Source organism: Vollenhovia emeryi, unplaced genomic scaffold (assembly GCF_000949405.1).
Source record: "Vollenhovia emeryi isolate VEMERY1.0 unplaced genomic scaffold, V.emery_V1.0 DF939205.1, whole genome shotgun sequence".
In the NCBI taxonomy this organism is placed as follows: domain Eukaryota; kingdom Metazoa; phylum Arthropoda; class Insecta; order Hymenoptera; family Formicidae; genus Vollenhovia; species Vollenhovia emeryi.
In genome coordinates this window covers 459,841-475,467 of record NW_011967161.1, presented here as the reverse complement: position 1 = coordinate 475,467, position 15,627 = coordinate 459,841, and the positions used below count along the sequence as shown (strand labels likewise).

Below are 15,627 nucleotides of genomic sequence, written 5' to 3'. Positions count from 1 at the left end.
CGTTACTGCGGCGCGCCGGCGCGCGGCGGCTCGAGCCAGACGAGCGGCGAGCCGCGCCATAGTCGAACGTGCGTCGCGTTGTCCTTTGAATTGCGGTACGAACGGCACGGAATTACGTACGTGATCCTGTCGTTGACGTCTTCTTCGTTTCTTGTAGTGTGCACTTGGCGATGCGGAAAGAGAATGGCCGTGGAATGGCCGTCTACCGTAGAGGAGAGCCGCGAATTCGTCGATTGTCTTTTCCAACGGACGTGTGAATTTAAGTGCGCGCTTATTTTAGAGCCCTCGATTGGATACGCGTTTTCAAGATTCGCGGGTACACGTTAATCCGTGTGCACGAATTTAAGGTACCTTCGTTCACGTGTACCTGTGTATGTGACGTACCTATCCGTGTGTGTGTGTGTGTGTGTGTGTGATACGTGCGCAAATATTTATGAAAATTTGATGAAAGTTTCTCCGTTTCTGCATATGTTGTTCGACATATGTACGCGCATAATTCCAGTGTTCCAAGTTTTATCCAGACTTTGTCACATAATTCTCAAAATATTTCCCTGTTGAAGTATACGCGGGCTACACGTTTAAAGCCTCCGCTACAATGATTCTCGGTTCTGTCTACAATGGTCGTACAGTTGTATCGATGGTCGTTTGAGCAGTCGCAAAGTAAGAATTGACCAATCGCAGTCGATTATTCTTACGACTACGACTCTGCGACTCGCATTGTAGACAGAACCGAGAATCATTGTAGCGGAGGCTTAAGCCTCCGCTACAATGATTCTCAGTTCTGTCTACAATGGTCGTAGTCGTAGTCGCTAGATAAGAATTGACCAATCGCAGTCGATTATTCTTACGACTACGACCATTGTAGACAGAACCGAGAATCATTGTAGCGGAGGCTTTACGCGCGTCACATACACGGATATTCGCGTACACGTTCGCGGATTCGCGCAAGTACAGATCATTTTACCGGCTACGAAATATTTCGAGAGATATTTCGGATGATTGTCGAATACATAAGAATGGACTGTGAACGAGCCTTAATGCGTGGTCTGCAATGCGAGTCACAGTCGTAAGAATAATCGACTGCGATTGGTCAATTTCGTCAGACACATAAAAATTGACCAATCATCGTAGTATCGCGGGGGCCGACGGTTATCGGCGCTGGTCTGTTCGTGAAGCATCGCGGTCATTCGATTGGCTCGCGTAAATCTGTGGCGTAAGTAATCCAGTAATTTCACCTTAAAGCCTCCGCTACAATGATTCTCGGTTCTGTCTACAATGGTCGTAGTCGTAGTCGCTCGATAAGAATTGACCAATCGCAGTCGATTATTCTTACGACTACGACCATTGTAGACAGAACCGAGAATCATTGTAGCGGAGGCTTTGGATGACATCGATCGCTGATTATTCGCGGAGAGCGACCGCGGTTTCTCTATCGCGAACGCGTATCAAAAGAGAATAATACGATACGCGGAGCGGCGCGGGCACAACCGACGCGTTTACTTGTCGCCACATGATTGATCCCTGCGTAGGCTGCGTACGGCGTGACCGTGTTTTGCCGTGCGCCGTACACCGAGCACGAATTCCAAGAAATGACGTAGCGCTATAGACCGAGCGTTGTAAACAACTCGGGCAAAAACCGAGCGGCGGTTAGAAGAAATGACGTAGCGCGCGCCCGTAAACACTTTGACCTCGGTCGAAAGCAGTCTATCATTCGGCGCGGTTCAGTCGAGCGAGGCGGATGTTCCGAGTGTTTTCGCGTGTCGCTCCTCGTAACGCGGTCGTTTTCGATCATACGTGAATCTCGATCATCTCCTACGCGATCGTCTCGTGTAAAAGTTACTAACGTTTGTCGATCGCGTGATTTTCGCGTTCCGCAATTATATCGTTCTACGGCGATTGGTCGAGATTTCGAATAGATTTCGTGCACGAATGATACGAGAACATATATATATCGTCGCGTTTCACGGTACGCGCAGTACGCGGTAATTGTTTACCATTTTCGGGATTAACAGTCGCGCGTTGGTAATCCACCGAGACACGATCTCGGAAATCCCGGTCGAAATCTTTCGTGCGTTCGCGACTGCCCTGTCAGAAAGGACTCGTCGATCGACGTCGAAACGATACGACGTCGTATCGTTTCGACGTCGATCGACGAGTCCTTTCTGGGCCCCGATTCTTGAATTTATTCGAAGAAGAAACGTATACGAAAACTCTGCTCTGACAGAAAAGTTGAAAGTCTATTGGTTAAAGCCATGCGAGTAGCCAATCAACTTGCAACTTTTCTGTAAGAGCAGAATTTTCGCATACGTTTCTCCTTCGAATAAATTCAAGAATCGAGCCCCTGACAGGGCAGTCGCGAACGCACGAAAGATTTCGACCGGGATTTCCGAGATCGTTTCGACGTCGATCGACGAGTCATTTCTCACTGGGACGCATTCGGTTCCCTTTCTCGCGACGCGCGTCAAGTTGGCCTCGCGTATCTCCGCGAGTCCTTCCCGCTGGAAACGTTTTCTCGACATTTCGCGCGACGTTATCTCGTCAGGTGTAGAGTCCCTGCAGCGAGAGTCCGGCCAGAAATATCTTTCGTTCTATTGGTTTCGACGAAATATGGCAGAGCCAATAAGGTGTCTCGAATCTGCACTCTGAACGCGGTATTATTTGTTCTTTTAAACGTGGCTGCCCTTGGTCTGTTCGTTATCGCCACACTGCTGCACTAGTGCAATTAACTAACTGCACTAGTTCAACTACAGGGACTCTAGTCGGGTGCAGCTCGTGTTCCCGCGTCTCTCGCTCTCTTCCAGCGAGAAATGGCTCGTCGATTCGACATCGTTTCGACGAATTATTTCTCACTGGGCTCGTTCTCGTTGCGCTGAAGAAGTCCGCGTCGAATGACGCCGGGAGTGCCGCGTCGGTAATTAGTACGCGCGATCGTAATTAGCTCCTCTTTCGCGAGTGTCGTGTTGTGCCAGCGCCAGAAATGGAGGAGTCCGAGTGGAGGAGGAGGCCAGAGGAGGCCCAGGACGGGCATCAGGCGCCGGCGGAGCAACTTGCGGTAATTATACTATATTTTCTTTTGTATAGATTTAATCTTTGTTCCAGTTTATTACATTTAGTTGTTTTATACCATAATTCCATGTGATTTTAAATAATTAGAAGTAATAATTAGAAAACAAGAAGAAATAAAAAATTTTATTATATATTGTGAGGATTTTTTGTAGAAAATCTTCCGCGTTGTAATTTTTTACATATCTATAAATTGAATAAAAAGTTCGATGCGTGTAAAAGTTGTGTTTTGCAATGTTGATTTTGTTGAGCACTGTTTTAATATGAATTCTTTATTTCTGTTACAGAATCAACGCGGCTACGTGGCAGATATAACTCCGCTGCTGCGCGTCGAGTCGGTGAGCGTAAAATTTTACTTACATTAGGGTAACGAATCTACATTTCGTAGTTGGTAGATTGTAGATTATTTCATCTCGTAGATTCGTTACTTTGTAATGGATAGGTTGCAATAAATTAATTACGGCAATTTAATCTTTGAATATTGCTGCGGAGTCTTTGGCGTTCAGCGAATTGTTTAATTTTCTTAATTCACATTCTTTCGATTTCATGGAGCTTACTTTCCATCTCGAGAATCGTTGAACCGCGTCGCAGAAATTACGCGAATATTATTGGCAATCTTTCGTAATCTATCCATCTATTTTTGATATATTTTGTATATTTTGCTTGATACACTCTCAAGATGCGTATCGCATGAACGACATGCACAATCACGCACGCATCTGCACGCATCTACGCGGTCGGTTTTCGCGATCGAAGTCCTTATTAATCTTATTAATTTTTAATTTTGTCCTACACATTATAAATTCTAAATTTTCTCGGGATACAAAATCAGTACACATATAACGCGAATTTTTTTTTCTATACTTGACTTATAATTTTGAATTAAAAGAACAGTCTCAGAGATCAATCCATTCTCAAATAAGTAATAATTTTTTAAAATTAATTTTCAATGTCGTATGTTCTTCGATACGATCGATTCTCGCGTATAACTCGATTCGTACGTAATATCTGTCGATGATAAATCGACAACGGAAAGAGTTTTCCTCTTTCCTATTGGTGTCTGGTCGAAATGTGATCAGATTGTATGGCCAGGTGCGACGAGAGGTAGGTTCGATCTCTGGCCCAACGAAAGAAGATAAGTGGTCCTCATTGACCACGATAGTAGAGTACGACAATGTACAAAATAGAGTACGACAATGTACAAAATGAATTTATAAGTGTTTATTTGCCAAAAGTCGGGTGGGCTATTCTCGATATTTTCTCGCATATATGCGAGATTGGAAAGTTCAATCTCAGTCGCGTGCGAGTTGAAACCCCAAATCTTACCCCTAATAAATCGCGGTTTTAACGAAAAATTTGTTGGTTTGTTAGATTGAAATACTGGTAGATAAGAAAATGAATAGGTAGGACTATAATAAATTGGAATACGGGTAGGTAGGAAGGAATACGAGTAGATAAGATTTCGGGTAGGCAGGGACACGGGGGACATAATTTTATACTTTTATTGTAGACATAATAATTATAACTAAATAAAATAATAATTAATATATTAGACGTATGTCGTATTTAAATTACATACGACGTTACATGTGAGCTATTACGTTGCTTTGTGCTTTGACCCTTACACGTACCAATTGTTTAATCTAAAATTATAAAAATTAGCATTATTAATAGTTATATAACTTTAGATTAACAATTGGCACGTATAATATTTAAAGATATAGAAACGTCATATTTTTGTCAGATACATACATATACATATACAATAAATATCATATATTTGATATTTAATTTAGGTAATTTTTAACAAATGCAAGGAACAAAAGGAAATAAAATATTATAAATAAAAAAATAATTATCGATGTATTATCGATAACTTTCGACTTTTTAAATGAAATCTCGACAATTATTATTACACAATATACATGCATTAACACAACTTTCTCTATAAGTATAAACACTAGAGCGTAATAATATTCCGATTATTTTTATCCTTCTCTTATAAATTTGTATCTTTATCTTGTGAATCTTCACACATTAAATTCGCAGCAGTATGAAATATGGCTGGAATTAAGATTAAGAGCAATAATCACGTGTCATAACATTTTTTCTAATGCTGGCGATATCACGGTTCTCTTTTTTACATATCACGTATTTTCAATTACAGATCTCATCTCATGATAGATAAGCGTGAGGTAGTTGTGTGATTTCCTTTTAGCGCATTTATATTTTCTGATATGTAGGTAAAAACGGCACGTATGATGTCCATTTCCACCTGGAAAACATTAATTTGCAAATATTAACTATTATTTGTATACTAGTCGTATAGATAAAAAAATTATGTTTCATATATACAGAGGAAAGTTCTTTATTATGAGATAGACTCCTAATACGAGATAACAAGGTTTCAGCTAAATTATTAGGCATCATCTGTTGGTTCCACCACGAATTTATTGTCCTTGGGGAGAAAATTATTTAATGGAAAATTTTTAGATCGTGTAATTGCTGCGAAAGAAAGCTTTATAATTCAATTTGAATATCTCATATTAGAAGCCTATTTCAAATAGGGGACTTCCCTTTACATACATGTATATTGATACCTTCTAAGCAGATTCATTCCGAATGGAAAATCGAAAGTATTCCGAGCGTATTCAACGCCTGACATTTCGTCAGTTCTTTTATCAACAGCTTTATCAGTGAGCTCCATTTCCTTTGCCCAAGCCTCCAATCCACGGTCTCTCGCGTTACCTTAATAATTTAAAGTTTTAAAGAAATAAATCAATGGGCATATGTACTCTATCGTTATTATCTTTATCAATAATACCTGGGATGATGTTGTCCAGTAAACAGCCCAACGCACCACCTACTAGAATGGTGGTACTAAGTAATACGGTGAATACGCTGTCCGCCACAGTATTTCCTGTGTGTATCGTATCCGGATATTTTATCAGCCATTTCGACAGGACCTGAAACAGATCACTTACGTGTGCTCACTCTTGTCAATGTTGCACGCAAAACTTTGAAAGCGTTTATAGCGAAATACTCTTCGAGGTGACCTAAGGGTCTTTTAGTATCTCTGAGTTGATCTGAGGATCTTTGAATGTCTCACAATGTAACAGAACGATTCTAAGTGTCTCTGAGCGAAAATTAATGTGATTGATTCACATTCTTAAGAATGTACTCACCAAAGGAAAGAACATGGATAAGCCCAGGATAAATAAATTTCTCGAGGAATTGAGATTTACATACTGTAACGCTGACAGGCCTGAAAATTACAGATTAAAAAGAATAAAAATAACGAAATATATTAGAGGAGGAAAGAAAACGGTAATTTTAGTAAAAAGATACTTTTTCTAAAACTCTATAATTATTCATGCAAGTAATGTGAATAAATTCAACATCTTTTTCACGAGACCTGTCGCGTGTGTTAACTTTGCACCCCAACTTTAAAATTTTGTAGTTCTGACTGGAGTTCCCGCTTCTTTTTGAAGAGTTTAAGAGTTTCCCCATAATTTATAAAAAGAGTTCTGCTGATTAACGATCAGAAATTAAAATTTAAAAAATCGGATGCCAACTTCTTATCGAAATTTGAGATTGAATAGTTCTGAATCGGTCTAATAGCTTCATTTTGCGATTATCTAGAGTTCCTGATACATAAAAAATTTTTCCAATTAATTAAAAAAATTGTAAAAATCTATGAAAATTTTATTTTGAGATACAATAGTTCTGAGTGATTTATATCGTTATTACGTTTTTCTCGAAGAGTTCTCGCTGACTAAAAAAAATTTTAACCACAAATATAAAAAGTTACACACTTTAAATGACATTTTAGAAACTAGTAAAAAATGACGCGTATCTCTAAATTGAGTCACTTAAGCTCTGTGGGCCATAAGACTTTCCATTAAAACTCGTCGAGAACTGTTTAGAATTCCACTCATAACTACTCGGAACTCTGAAAAATTTTTCGACCTCCGGACTTAGAAATTTTTCGACCATCGTTCAAATATCTGATATTTAGCGAACCAAAGATCGCTTATTATATACAATAAGACGCCCTTAATTCTCCCAGATTGATATCTTCAATCGAGTTATATTGCGATCGAAAGTACATATTGCAGTAAAAATTTACGCTCACCGAAAGCACAAATCATCCCAAACATCACGCAGAATAGTCCGCCGATTATCGGCTCGGGAATTATGATGAACAACGCGCCGAGTTTGCTGATCACGCCCTGCAGGATCATTAGGAAGCAGGCCCACTGTATGACCCTGCGGCTGCCAATTTTGGTGACCCCTAATTGTTCCCGTTTCCATCAAACGATGCCATTACATTGTAATCACGCGATTCAAGCGTATTTAATCGCCCGACGTACCTATTGTGCCGACGTTTTCGCCAAACGTGTTCGTACCATTACCACTACCCCAAAGTCCGGCCAGCATCGTACCCAGACCTTCTATGCCGATACCACGGTTGATCGCGTGAACCGGCGGCGGCGGTGCCCCTGGAAAGTTTTCCGATCAATCTCAAGCTGCGTCATTGTCAGTCAAAATTTTGTGACTTTATTGGCATTAAACGTTAGAGTTAAAGCAGGACTCTCATTAAAACTAAACAAGAAACAAGAATGGCCAATGCGTGTCTATGCAGGATGTAGATAGCTCCATATACTCCCAGATAGCACACATAGTTCTATGAATATTCTTCTGGAGTGCAAATATTCTTAATTTCAGAATAATCCAATCGAATATTTTATAAATATATATAGATTATTACAATTAGAAATCGTATATTTGTAACAAAGAAGAACGTGTTTAGAATATTCGTTGAGAATGTCTTTGGAATATTTGTTCAGTATAATTTTTTAATATCGAATTTATGCACATTGTTTATTGTGTAATACACTTAATATCTTATGCAAAAGGCAGTGAAACCTGTGCTCATACTATACCTATATTCGATAGATTATTCTATTCGCATTCGAAAAAGATTTATAGTAGTGCCAGTCGAATGTTCCACGAACGTAAGATAAATATATAAGAATGACCTATGGAATATTCCAAATAGTCTTGAAGAATATTCTTAAAATATTCATAGGAGTGTCTTGTGCTATCTGGACTTGTAATTGTTAATAAATTGTGAATTCATATATACCGTTTCTTTTTCCACATTTGTCCTGCGCGCCGGTACATGAATTCACAATTTATTAAAAATTACAAGTACAGGCTATCTACATCCTGCCTTGACTCGCGTTGGCCATTCTAGTTTCTTGTTTATAGTTTATTGGTATTGTCCTGTTTGTTCTGCGCTCACTAATAACGGAAGACTCCTCCCGTTAACGGAAAGACTCGCGATCCCGTATAGATCCCGTCTGAATGAGAAGTAGGTCTAAAAAAGAAATTACGGCTCTGCAATGAATGTACCTACCACACATTCTTGCTGTGGTCGGATAATAGCTGATAGACTCTACCGTGCACGCTAATACTCCGGCTAGCATACCGAGTACGCCCGATAACGTTACGGTGGGTACGCCCCACTGTCCAGGATACGGTACCCGAAACCAGGGTGAGTCATTTATAATTCTTAACTTGCTGTCGGACCTGGCGGGATGACCGAGCGGTAGCGTGTCGGTCACCGTTAATATAGTGCAGATTATCCACATAACGATTATCGTCAGCAAAACCTAGTGCAACGGGTACTCCGGTTTAGATATATCAGGGAAAGTGAACACCTAGCAGTCTACGCGTGTAAAGTGTTCATTCTGAAACGATTCCGTAAGCAGACATAAAACTGAATATATCTTTAAATAAAAAAAGGTTTGAGTAAAAAGACGTTTGAAGCAGAAGTTAAAAAATCGCCATTTGTCTGGTACCACGATAACTCACTTGGCACTTACCGGGAATAGTTTGAACAATTCGAACCAGATAATGTGGAGTCCGTGGCGTTTCCGATATATTACAAACGGAAATGGAACGTTGACTATTATTTGAGAGCATGTCGTCAGTAGTAATATTGTACTAGAAACATAAACAAGCGTGAGGTCCAAATACTGATCCCAGTGAACTGTTACTTGGTGTTTGTTAAATATCAAGACTGAAGACTCGTCGCCAGTAAATAATTAACCAATGTGGGAAATTAATAATCGGCACAACCGACAAATTCTAAGTAAAGAAACGTATTGCCTAGAGGTCCAGGTTCAAATTCTGGCTGAGGTAATATTTTTCGCAATAACCTTCTTTAATTAGAATTTGCCAGTTGTGTCGATTATAAATTTTCTACATTGGTTACTATTAATATTGGCTATTTATTAAATATATTTGATATTAATCCTAATAACTAGTTCTAATTATCACGTTTACATATTGTATATGTCATTTATACAACACATACATACCCAGTCGCGATACCCCAATGTTGGGACGCGGCGTCCGCTGCGTTTTCAAAGAGGGACAGCCCAACTAGCGAGACCGTCGGCACGATTGTCAGTGGAGTTATAAATTTCAGCAAATATCCGACGATACCTGCGCACAAACACGTTCGTAGCGTCTCGCGATAAAAAGAAGGGAAAAGCGAAAAGAACAAAACTGAGATTACACGCGACACATTCAGTAATTAAAATCGGGCGCGTACCTCCAAATCCGATGATCACTTGGAACAAGGCGGAAACAGCGATGGCACCCGACAGTTCTCTCATTCGTATTTGCCAGAGCTCGGTCCGGTTTTCGTGAGACATTTGCACGAGAATCTCCGGCTCGGGGCACTGCCACTGCGGCAGATTCAATATCGCCAGAGTCGGCACCAGAAACGATATGGTACCACCTTGTACCAATGGCAATCTAATGCGGACATATACGTTTCTTTGCGATTAAAATTTGATATTTCTACGAGCGCCAAGAGATTTAATTCTTTGTTATATTTGCAAATAGTTTAGTTCTATAATTAATTAGAGTATCAGATATAAATGTCCTTCGGTGCGTGCTTAAATTCATTTATATCTTATTAATTATTTCGTTTTTTTAATCCAACGGTTAGTAACTGCGTTTAAGTAACTGCAATTAATATTATCCAAACCAATGTTATAGGTACACATTTCCGTAAAAAAAATCTAAATCCGTCCGAAGCTCCCCAAGGAGAACAAAAAGTTAGGACGATGTCAATTTGATCTCATCTTGACCAAATATGTCAGAGTTTGATCAATTTGATGCCATATTGACCAAAATTTGACATAAATATGACATCAACCTGACTTTTTGTTCTCCTTGGGTCATTGTGTGTATGCGCAACAGTGAATTTTTACGGTGAGAGGTTGTTAGCCTCTCGCCAACCCCCTTTTTCGGAGGACAGAAATATGTGTGACAGGATACTCTCGGTAGTTGCCACTTCTCAGCGAGAGCGAGGTGGCGTCCGAAAAAAACCAGCGGTATGGGTAGATTTGAACTCGGATTTTCTCGTTCATTTCTTTACCGAGCAGCGCACATTTCTCTGCGCCACGCTTGTCACACTATATAGGGTATATATCCTATTGCAAAATAATAATATTATCCTTACCTACATCCTACGGTGGTCTGAATCAGCGTCACTAGGCCAGTGACAAAGATCATCGTGGAGATAACGTGGCTCCTCGCGGGATCATCTTCGGCCATACAGAGGGCCGGCGTTAGAATGAAAGGGATAGAAACGATTGCACCGATCATGGTCAAGTAGTGCTGGAAACGCCTTTGCTTTTCACTTTGCATTTACATTAATAAGAAATAACGCTCGTGTTACATTTGGGAGATAAAACATCGAATTGTTAAATAATTTCTCGAATAAAATTGTGTAACTGTAATCAGCTGATACCGCATATCTCCCCTCTACCACTCGTTTAACAGTTTGCTCGCCTATTCCATGATATTACAAGTTAAACAACTCTGAGTTCCCAGCGAAAATGCCATCAAATTGATGAGGGATATGAGTAGTCAAAATAATGGCAAGATGATGATAATTTGACTGGAAAACGTCCCATGCCTTGATTTAGACTGTCATTTTGATGTTTATTTGATGTCAAAAGTAAACCATTACTTTCTACAGGAATAAGGCCTATTAGGCCTGTTATACAATATGAATATGTCGTGAGTCGGAATCGAACATCGGTAGTCGTTAGTCGAATGTGAATATGACTTGTAATTTTACAATAGAGCTGCTACGTCGCAAGTCGCAACAAGAAATACGGTTAAAAGCCATTGACGTGCTGATGATGCAAATTATGCAGTTTATCTAAATTTATTGTCAATATCGGTAGAAATTGCTAAATTAAAATTACTATTTAAAAAAGCGTAGAACAAGAAGTTGGTAGGTTAAACCTCACATTACTACGAATATCGGCTATAATTTAGGTGGGCATAAAAAATCGTTTGAATATTTTCGAACGAGTGACCACTAAGAACTTTTCAAGTTTACAAGAATGACGGTACAACAGTTTAGCTGTTTGAACGATCGTCGTAGTTGTAAATTGGAAAAGATGAGATATGACCATCTCTCGTTTCGACAGCGACAGTCAGCTTGCGACAATTTCAAACGACAGCGGATAACTCACAATCAGTGCGAGTGCGTTTCACATCCGATTACAACATATGCGACGTATTGTGGAACCGGTATAACAGGTCTAAAAGCAAAACTAAGGCAAAATTATATCAAATAGAAATACACATATACAGTATACAGGGTGAGTCATCTAATATGACGACCCTGAATAAATCGTAAAATACTTGCTCTATGAAAAAAATTGCTCAAACGCTAAATAAAGAATGCAACATGTGGAAGAAATATCGAAGAAACTTATATGTTAAAATATAAAAATAATTTATATAACAAATTAAATACAATTGTGAGAACTCCAAACATTTAAAATATATAAAAGTTGCAATGCATGCTGCAAAACAACACCGGAGATCCCTTTTGAGAAAATAACTGGAGTGAGTCAAATATTGTCTCATTATAATGTAGTCATTTTGACGTTAACATAATATGTTTGAGTTTTTTTTATATAATACTACAATTATCATCTAGACATCTATTTTCACCTTTCCATATGATCTTTCATCGCGTACAGCGTCAATTAATAGATAGTGTCAATTTTTCATCATGTTCAAATATTTCCTTGATGCAATGACGACAAATAACGATTTTGATGTCTTATTAACATTATTTTGCCTAGACTGTTTTCACTGGGTTAAATCGTATATGTGTATATACGTATACCAAAAAATCATTTAAATAAAATTGATATATGTATTAATGACGATGTTCCCTTCCATAAAATTTATGGTACAACACAATAAGACTGACAATGAGTAAGATATAATGCCGCAACGTACAAGTACGTTTATTTAATGATCGTTTATGCGTCCGTATTCTTATCTTACAAAATAAATGCCTCGCAATAAAAGCGTAAGCTTATTCATACGAGATATAGGTTTGTCTGCTTCACACTTTTACGTTAAAACAATTGTTATTTCCAATTTTTTCTTTTAGAACAATCTTTGCACTTTACTCACACGTGGTCGATAATATGCATATTTTAAATAATTCGCAATCGAATCCAAAAAATAAATTATACAGAAATAAGGTGAGATACGGTTACGATACCTGCAATGCCATGAATAAACACAGATACCACGGCGGAACGTCATCAATGCCATAGGTAATCTCAGGATTTCTGTTCGTATTGTTCGTTGTCTTCCTCGTCATCGGAATAGCTGTCGAGTTGTCTGTATTCTGAAAGATCAAAGAATACTCTCATAAAAAAAAGATCATATCTACACAATTGAAAATGCCATAAAAATGAATATTAAATAGAAAATACAAAGAAAAATCATTAAAATATAACATTACTATTATTTTATCGATATTTGTTGAACACTTAAAAGAAGTAGATATTTGAGATATCCAGAATGAAGTGGTAAAATTTAATTTTTAAAACGCTTTGAAGTTAGAGTTAACTGTAAAGATAATGTTGTCTTACAATTCGCACAAGTTATAAAGTCCGATATCTTTAAAAGTGTAGCTGCCTTTAAAAGCAGTTGCATTAACAACAATACTATATGTATAAATAGACGTTTCAATAAGATAATAAAAGTTTCAAAAGGCAGAAGGTACTCGCTATTCAATTTAAAATATGCATATTTCTTGTTTTTGTATTTCATAAGTTTTGCTGCATGAAAACGCATTTTACTCATCTCCAGTTATTAACATTTGAATTATTTAAAGTATTCCCATGTGTGCACGTGTCAGTTGAATTGTGAAAACACACATCGTGATTCATTCACAGGTCACTCATAAGTCGATTTAACTTTGGATTTTATGTTTTGTTATACGGAATCTCATTAGACGCGTTTTACTCATCTTCAGTATTTATTATAAGTTATTAAAGCATTCCTGATGAGAGAATTGTTAAATTACGTAACTGAATCTTTTTTTCTTTTTCTGAACAGTTACGCTCGAATGAAAACTCGCGTTTGTTTCCAGGAAGAAAGCATTTATCGTCGGTAGTCATTAACGTTATTATAACTCTCTGCACGAAATCGTTAGTCGTGGCTAATTAACGTCAGCTAAAACAAAATCAAATCTCTAGTAAGACAGTTATTCTACAATTGTTTTCAGAAGTGGAAACAACTGGAAATGATGTATCAACTGAGAAAGAATATATTTTGAAGGCAATAGGACTGAATAAGTTATAAGTAAATCCTTAAAAATTATAAAGATAAAGTAGAAGGTCCGTAGGACAATGAACGAGCAGAAATATATATTTAAACAATATAATTTTCTATTTCTACTCGTTTATCGTCCCATGATTCTTCCACTTTGTACCACAAATTATGAGCTTGATTTTGTTATTAAATAAAGATAAAATTCGGAAATTTTTCAAGGGACCTTGTATAAAAGAAATAAACCGGCTGATATCTTGGTCTCGTTTTATTCTTTGCCTACTTATCATGGAGACAGTATATCTACATAAATCTTGTTTTGTATTTTTATTGATTGCGACGCTCATACCGAGCAAACAAAGGCCAAAGACGTTTGCATTTTCACAGATGCGCTAAACGTCTGGCGATAATATTATAAGCACATGGAACTTTCCGGGGCAGTTATGTTAGTGGATCTAATAGGGAAAATTTCATTGCACGGATTCACCAACGTCGCTTAACTTTAAGCGTAACTTAATTCATTCTTTGTCTCTTTCCAACTGTTACTCTAGAAAGAGACAAACATGAATTAAACTAAGATTAAAGTTAAGCGACGTTTGGTGAAACCAGGCCTTATGGTATTCTGAGTTCGCTCTAGAAGTAATGCAATCGCGCTTAGAATTGCAAAATGTATCCAGACAAGTGCTTGATATGTAAAACATCGTATCGACGCAAATAGATCACGATAAAATTTATTCTGCGGTTTTTTTTTAACGTTGACGCTCGACGATAATAAAAGGTAAATGTGAAATTTCACAATATCTACGCCGTTTATTAGGGATATTTGGAACATTTAATTATGTATATATAAACATATTATTTATTTTATAATTTATTTCTAATTTCTAATATATTATTCAACAATATTTTATTTTGAGTATATATCATTTCTAAATAATAAACTATTTAGCAATTTCAAATTAATTTTTTTAGTAACAACAATATCAAGGGAAGTCCGCAAATTAAAAATATTATTTATATTTTAAGAATCGTCGATACTACGTAATATCTTTTTTAATTTTTAACAATGAGTTCTAAAATGAAACTATTAAACTTGGCCCAAGTTCTAGCATCGCGGACGCAGGCCTTCCGAATTTATTGAAGTCGATTTGCCAAAATACAAATTATGCGAATTATTCGAATTCTTTTAAAGCTTGATTCGCGAGAGAATAAAATTTATTTTTTAAACGTTCTTAGCTGAGAAGACACAGTACCTTTATTAATTTACATACAGTTTTACATCGAGAAACGAAGAAGCGACGTTACTGTCACTTGATACTCGTCAACTACCCCTCGTTACTCACCAATTCGGATATAGGCATCTCGTTTTCCGGCATTTTAGCAGAAAATACAATACGACAGTCGCACGAACTCGACCGACCACGCGGTCCGGGAGAATCTCGCGAAAATCCGTCGTCGAGGGATGAAGCGCACGTTTGAGCGGACGCGTATCGCGATCTTCCGACGACCTGTTCTCACCCAAATATATCAGACTATATGTGTCCACGCGCGATCTCCTCTCAAATATATTGTCTAGCCACGATACTATCCGTCGTCTATACGTGCTTCGATTAAATGTCTTTATCAAGCGACTGCTTAAAAGCAACGTTTTCCTTGACGTTTACAGTCCCCTCCAATCAAAGTGTGAGGAGACACCGATAGTGGATAATGCAACTATTTAACGACCACAGACCGGTTAACACTTTCAGAGGAGATGAGAGGGAAGTCTTGAGAGACACGAGTGAAGGGGACTATGTGGGGATAGCGAGGCGATAAGAATTACATTTCAGATTGTCAATGCGAAACTCGCGAATCTCTTCTTACGAGAAATAACTCGTCAATTGA

The 15,627-nt window shown here is 38.0% G+C and overlaps 1 protein-coding gene across 2 annotated transcripts; it reads right to left on the bottom strand.

Moving 5' to 3' along the window:
* Nucleotides 1-4,863: 4,863 nt before the first annotated feature.
* On the bottom strand, nt 4,864-15,387 carry LOC105561583 (solute carrier family 23 member 2). Of its 2 annotated transcripts, XM_012011681.1 has the most exons (13): nt 15,087-15,385; nt 12,686-12,814; nt 10,607-10,764; nt 9,689-9,894; nt 9,453-9,579; nt 8,955-9,075; nt 8,486-8,741; nt 7,437-7,565; nt 7,199-7,357; nt 6,249-6,328; nt 5,888-6,029; nt 5,664-5,811; nt 4,864-5,338 (listed from the first exon to the last, which is right to left on the bottom strand). In XM_012011681.1, the coding sequence occupies exons 1-13, from the start codon at nt 15,117-15,119 to the stop codon at nt 5,287-5,289; spliced, it is 1,740 nt and encodes a 579-aa protein (XP_011867071.1). In that variant the 5' UTR covers nt 15,120-15,385; the 3' UTR covers nt 4,864-5,286. The 2 variants fall into 2 exon arrangements, 1 of the variants encoding a protein (XP_011867071.1); XR_001008915.1 differs by lacking the exons at nt 4,864-5,338; nt 6,249-6,328 and having other exon boundaries at nt 5,731-5,811; nt 15,087-15,387.
* Nucleotides 15,388-15,627: the final 240 nt, after the last annotated feature.

Coding starts and splice junctions, on each gene's coding strand:
- LOC105561583 (XM_012011681.1), bottom strand. CDS start 15,119: ATGCCGGAAAACGAGATGCCTATATCCGAATTG. Junction 7,566..8,485: donor GACCACAGCAAGAATGTGTG/GTAGGTACATTC, acceptor AAAACTTTCCAG/GGGCACCGCCGCCGCCGGTT. Junction 6,329..7,198: donor TGGGATGATTTGTGCTTTCG/GTGAGCGTAAAT, acceptor TGTAATTTTCAG/GCCTGTCAGCGTTACAGTAT.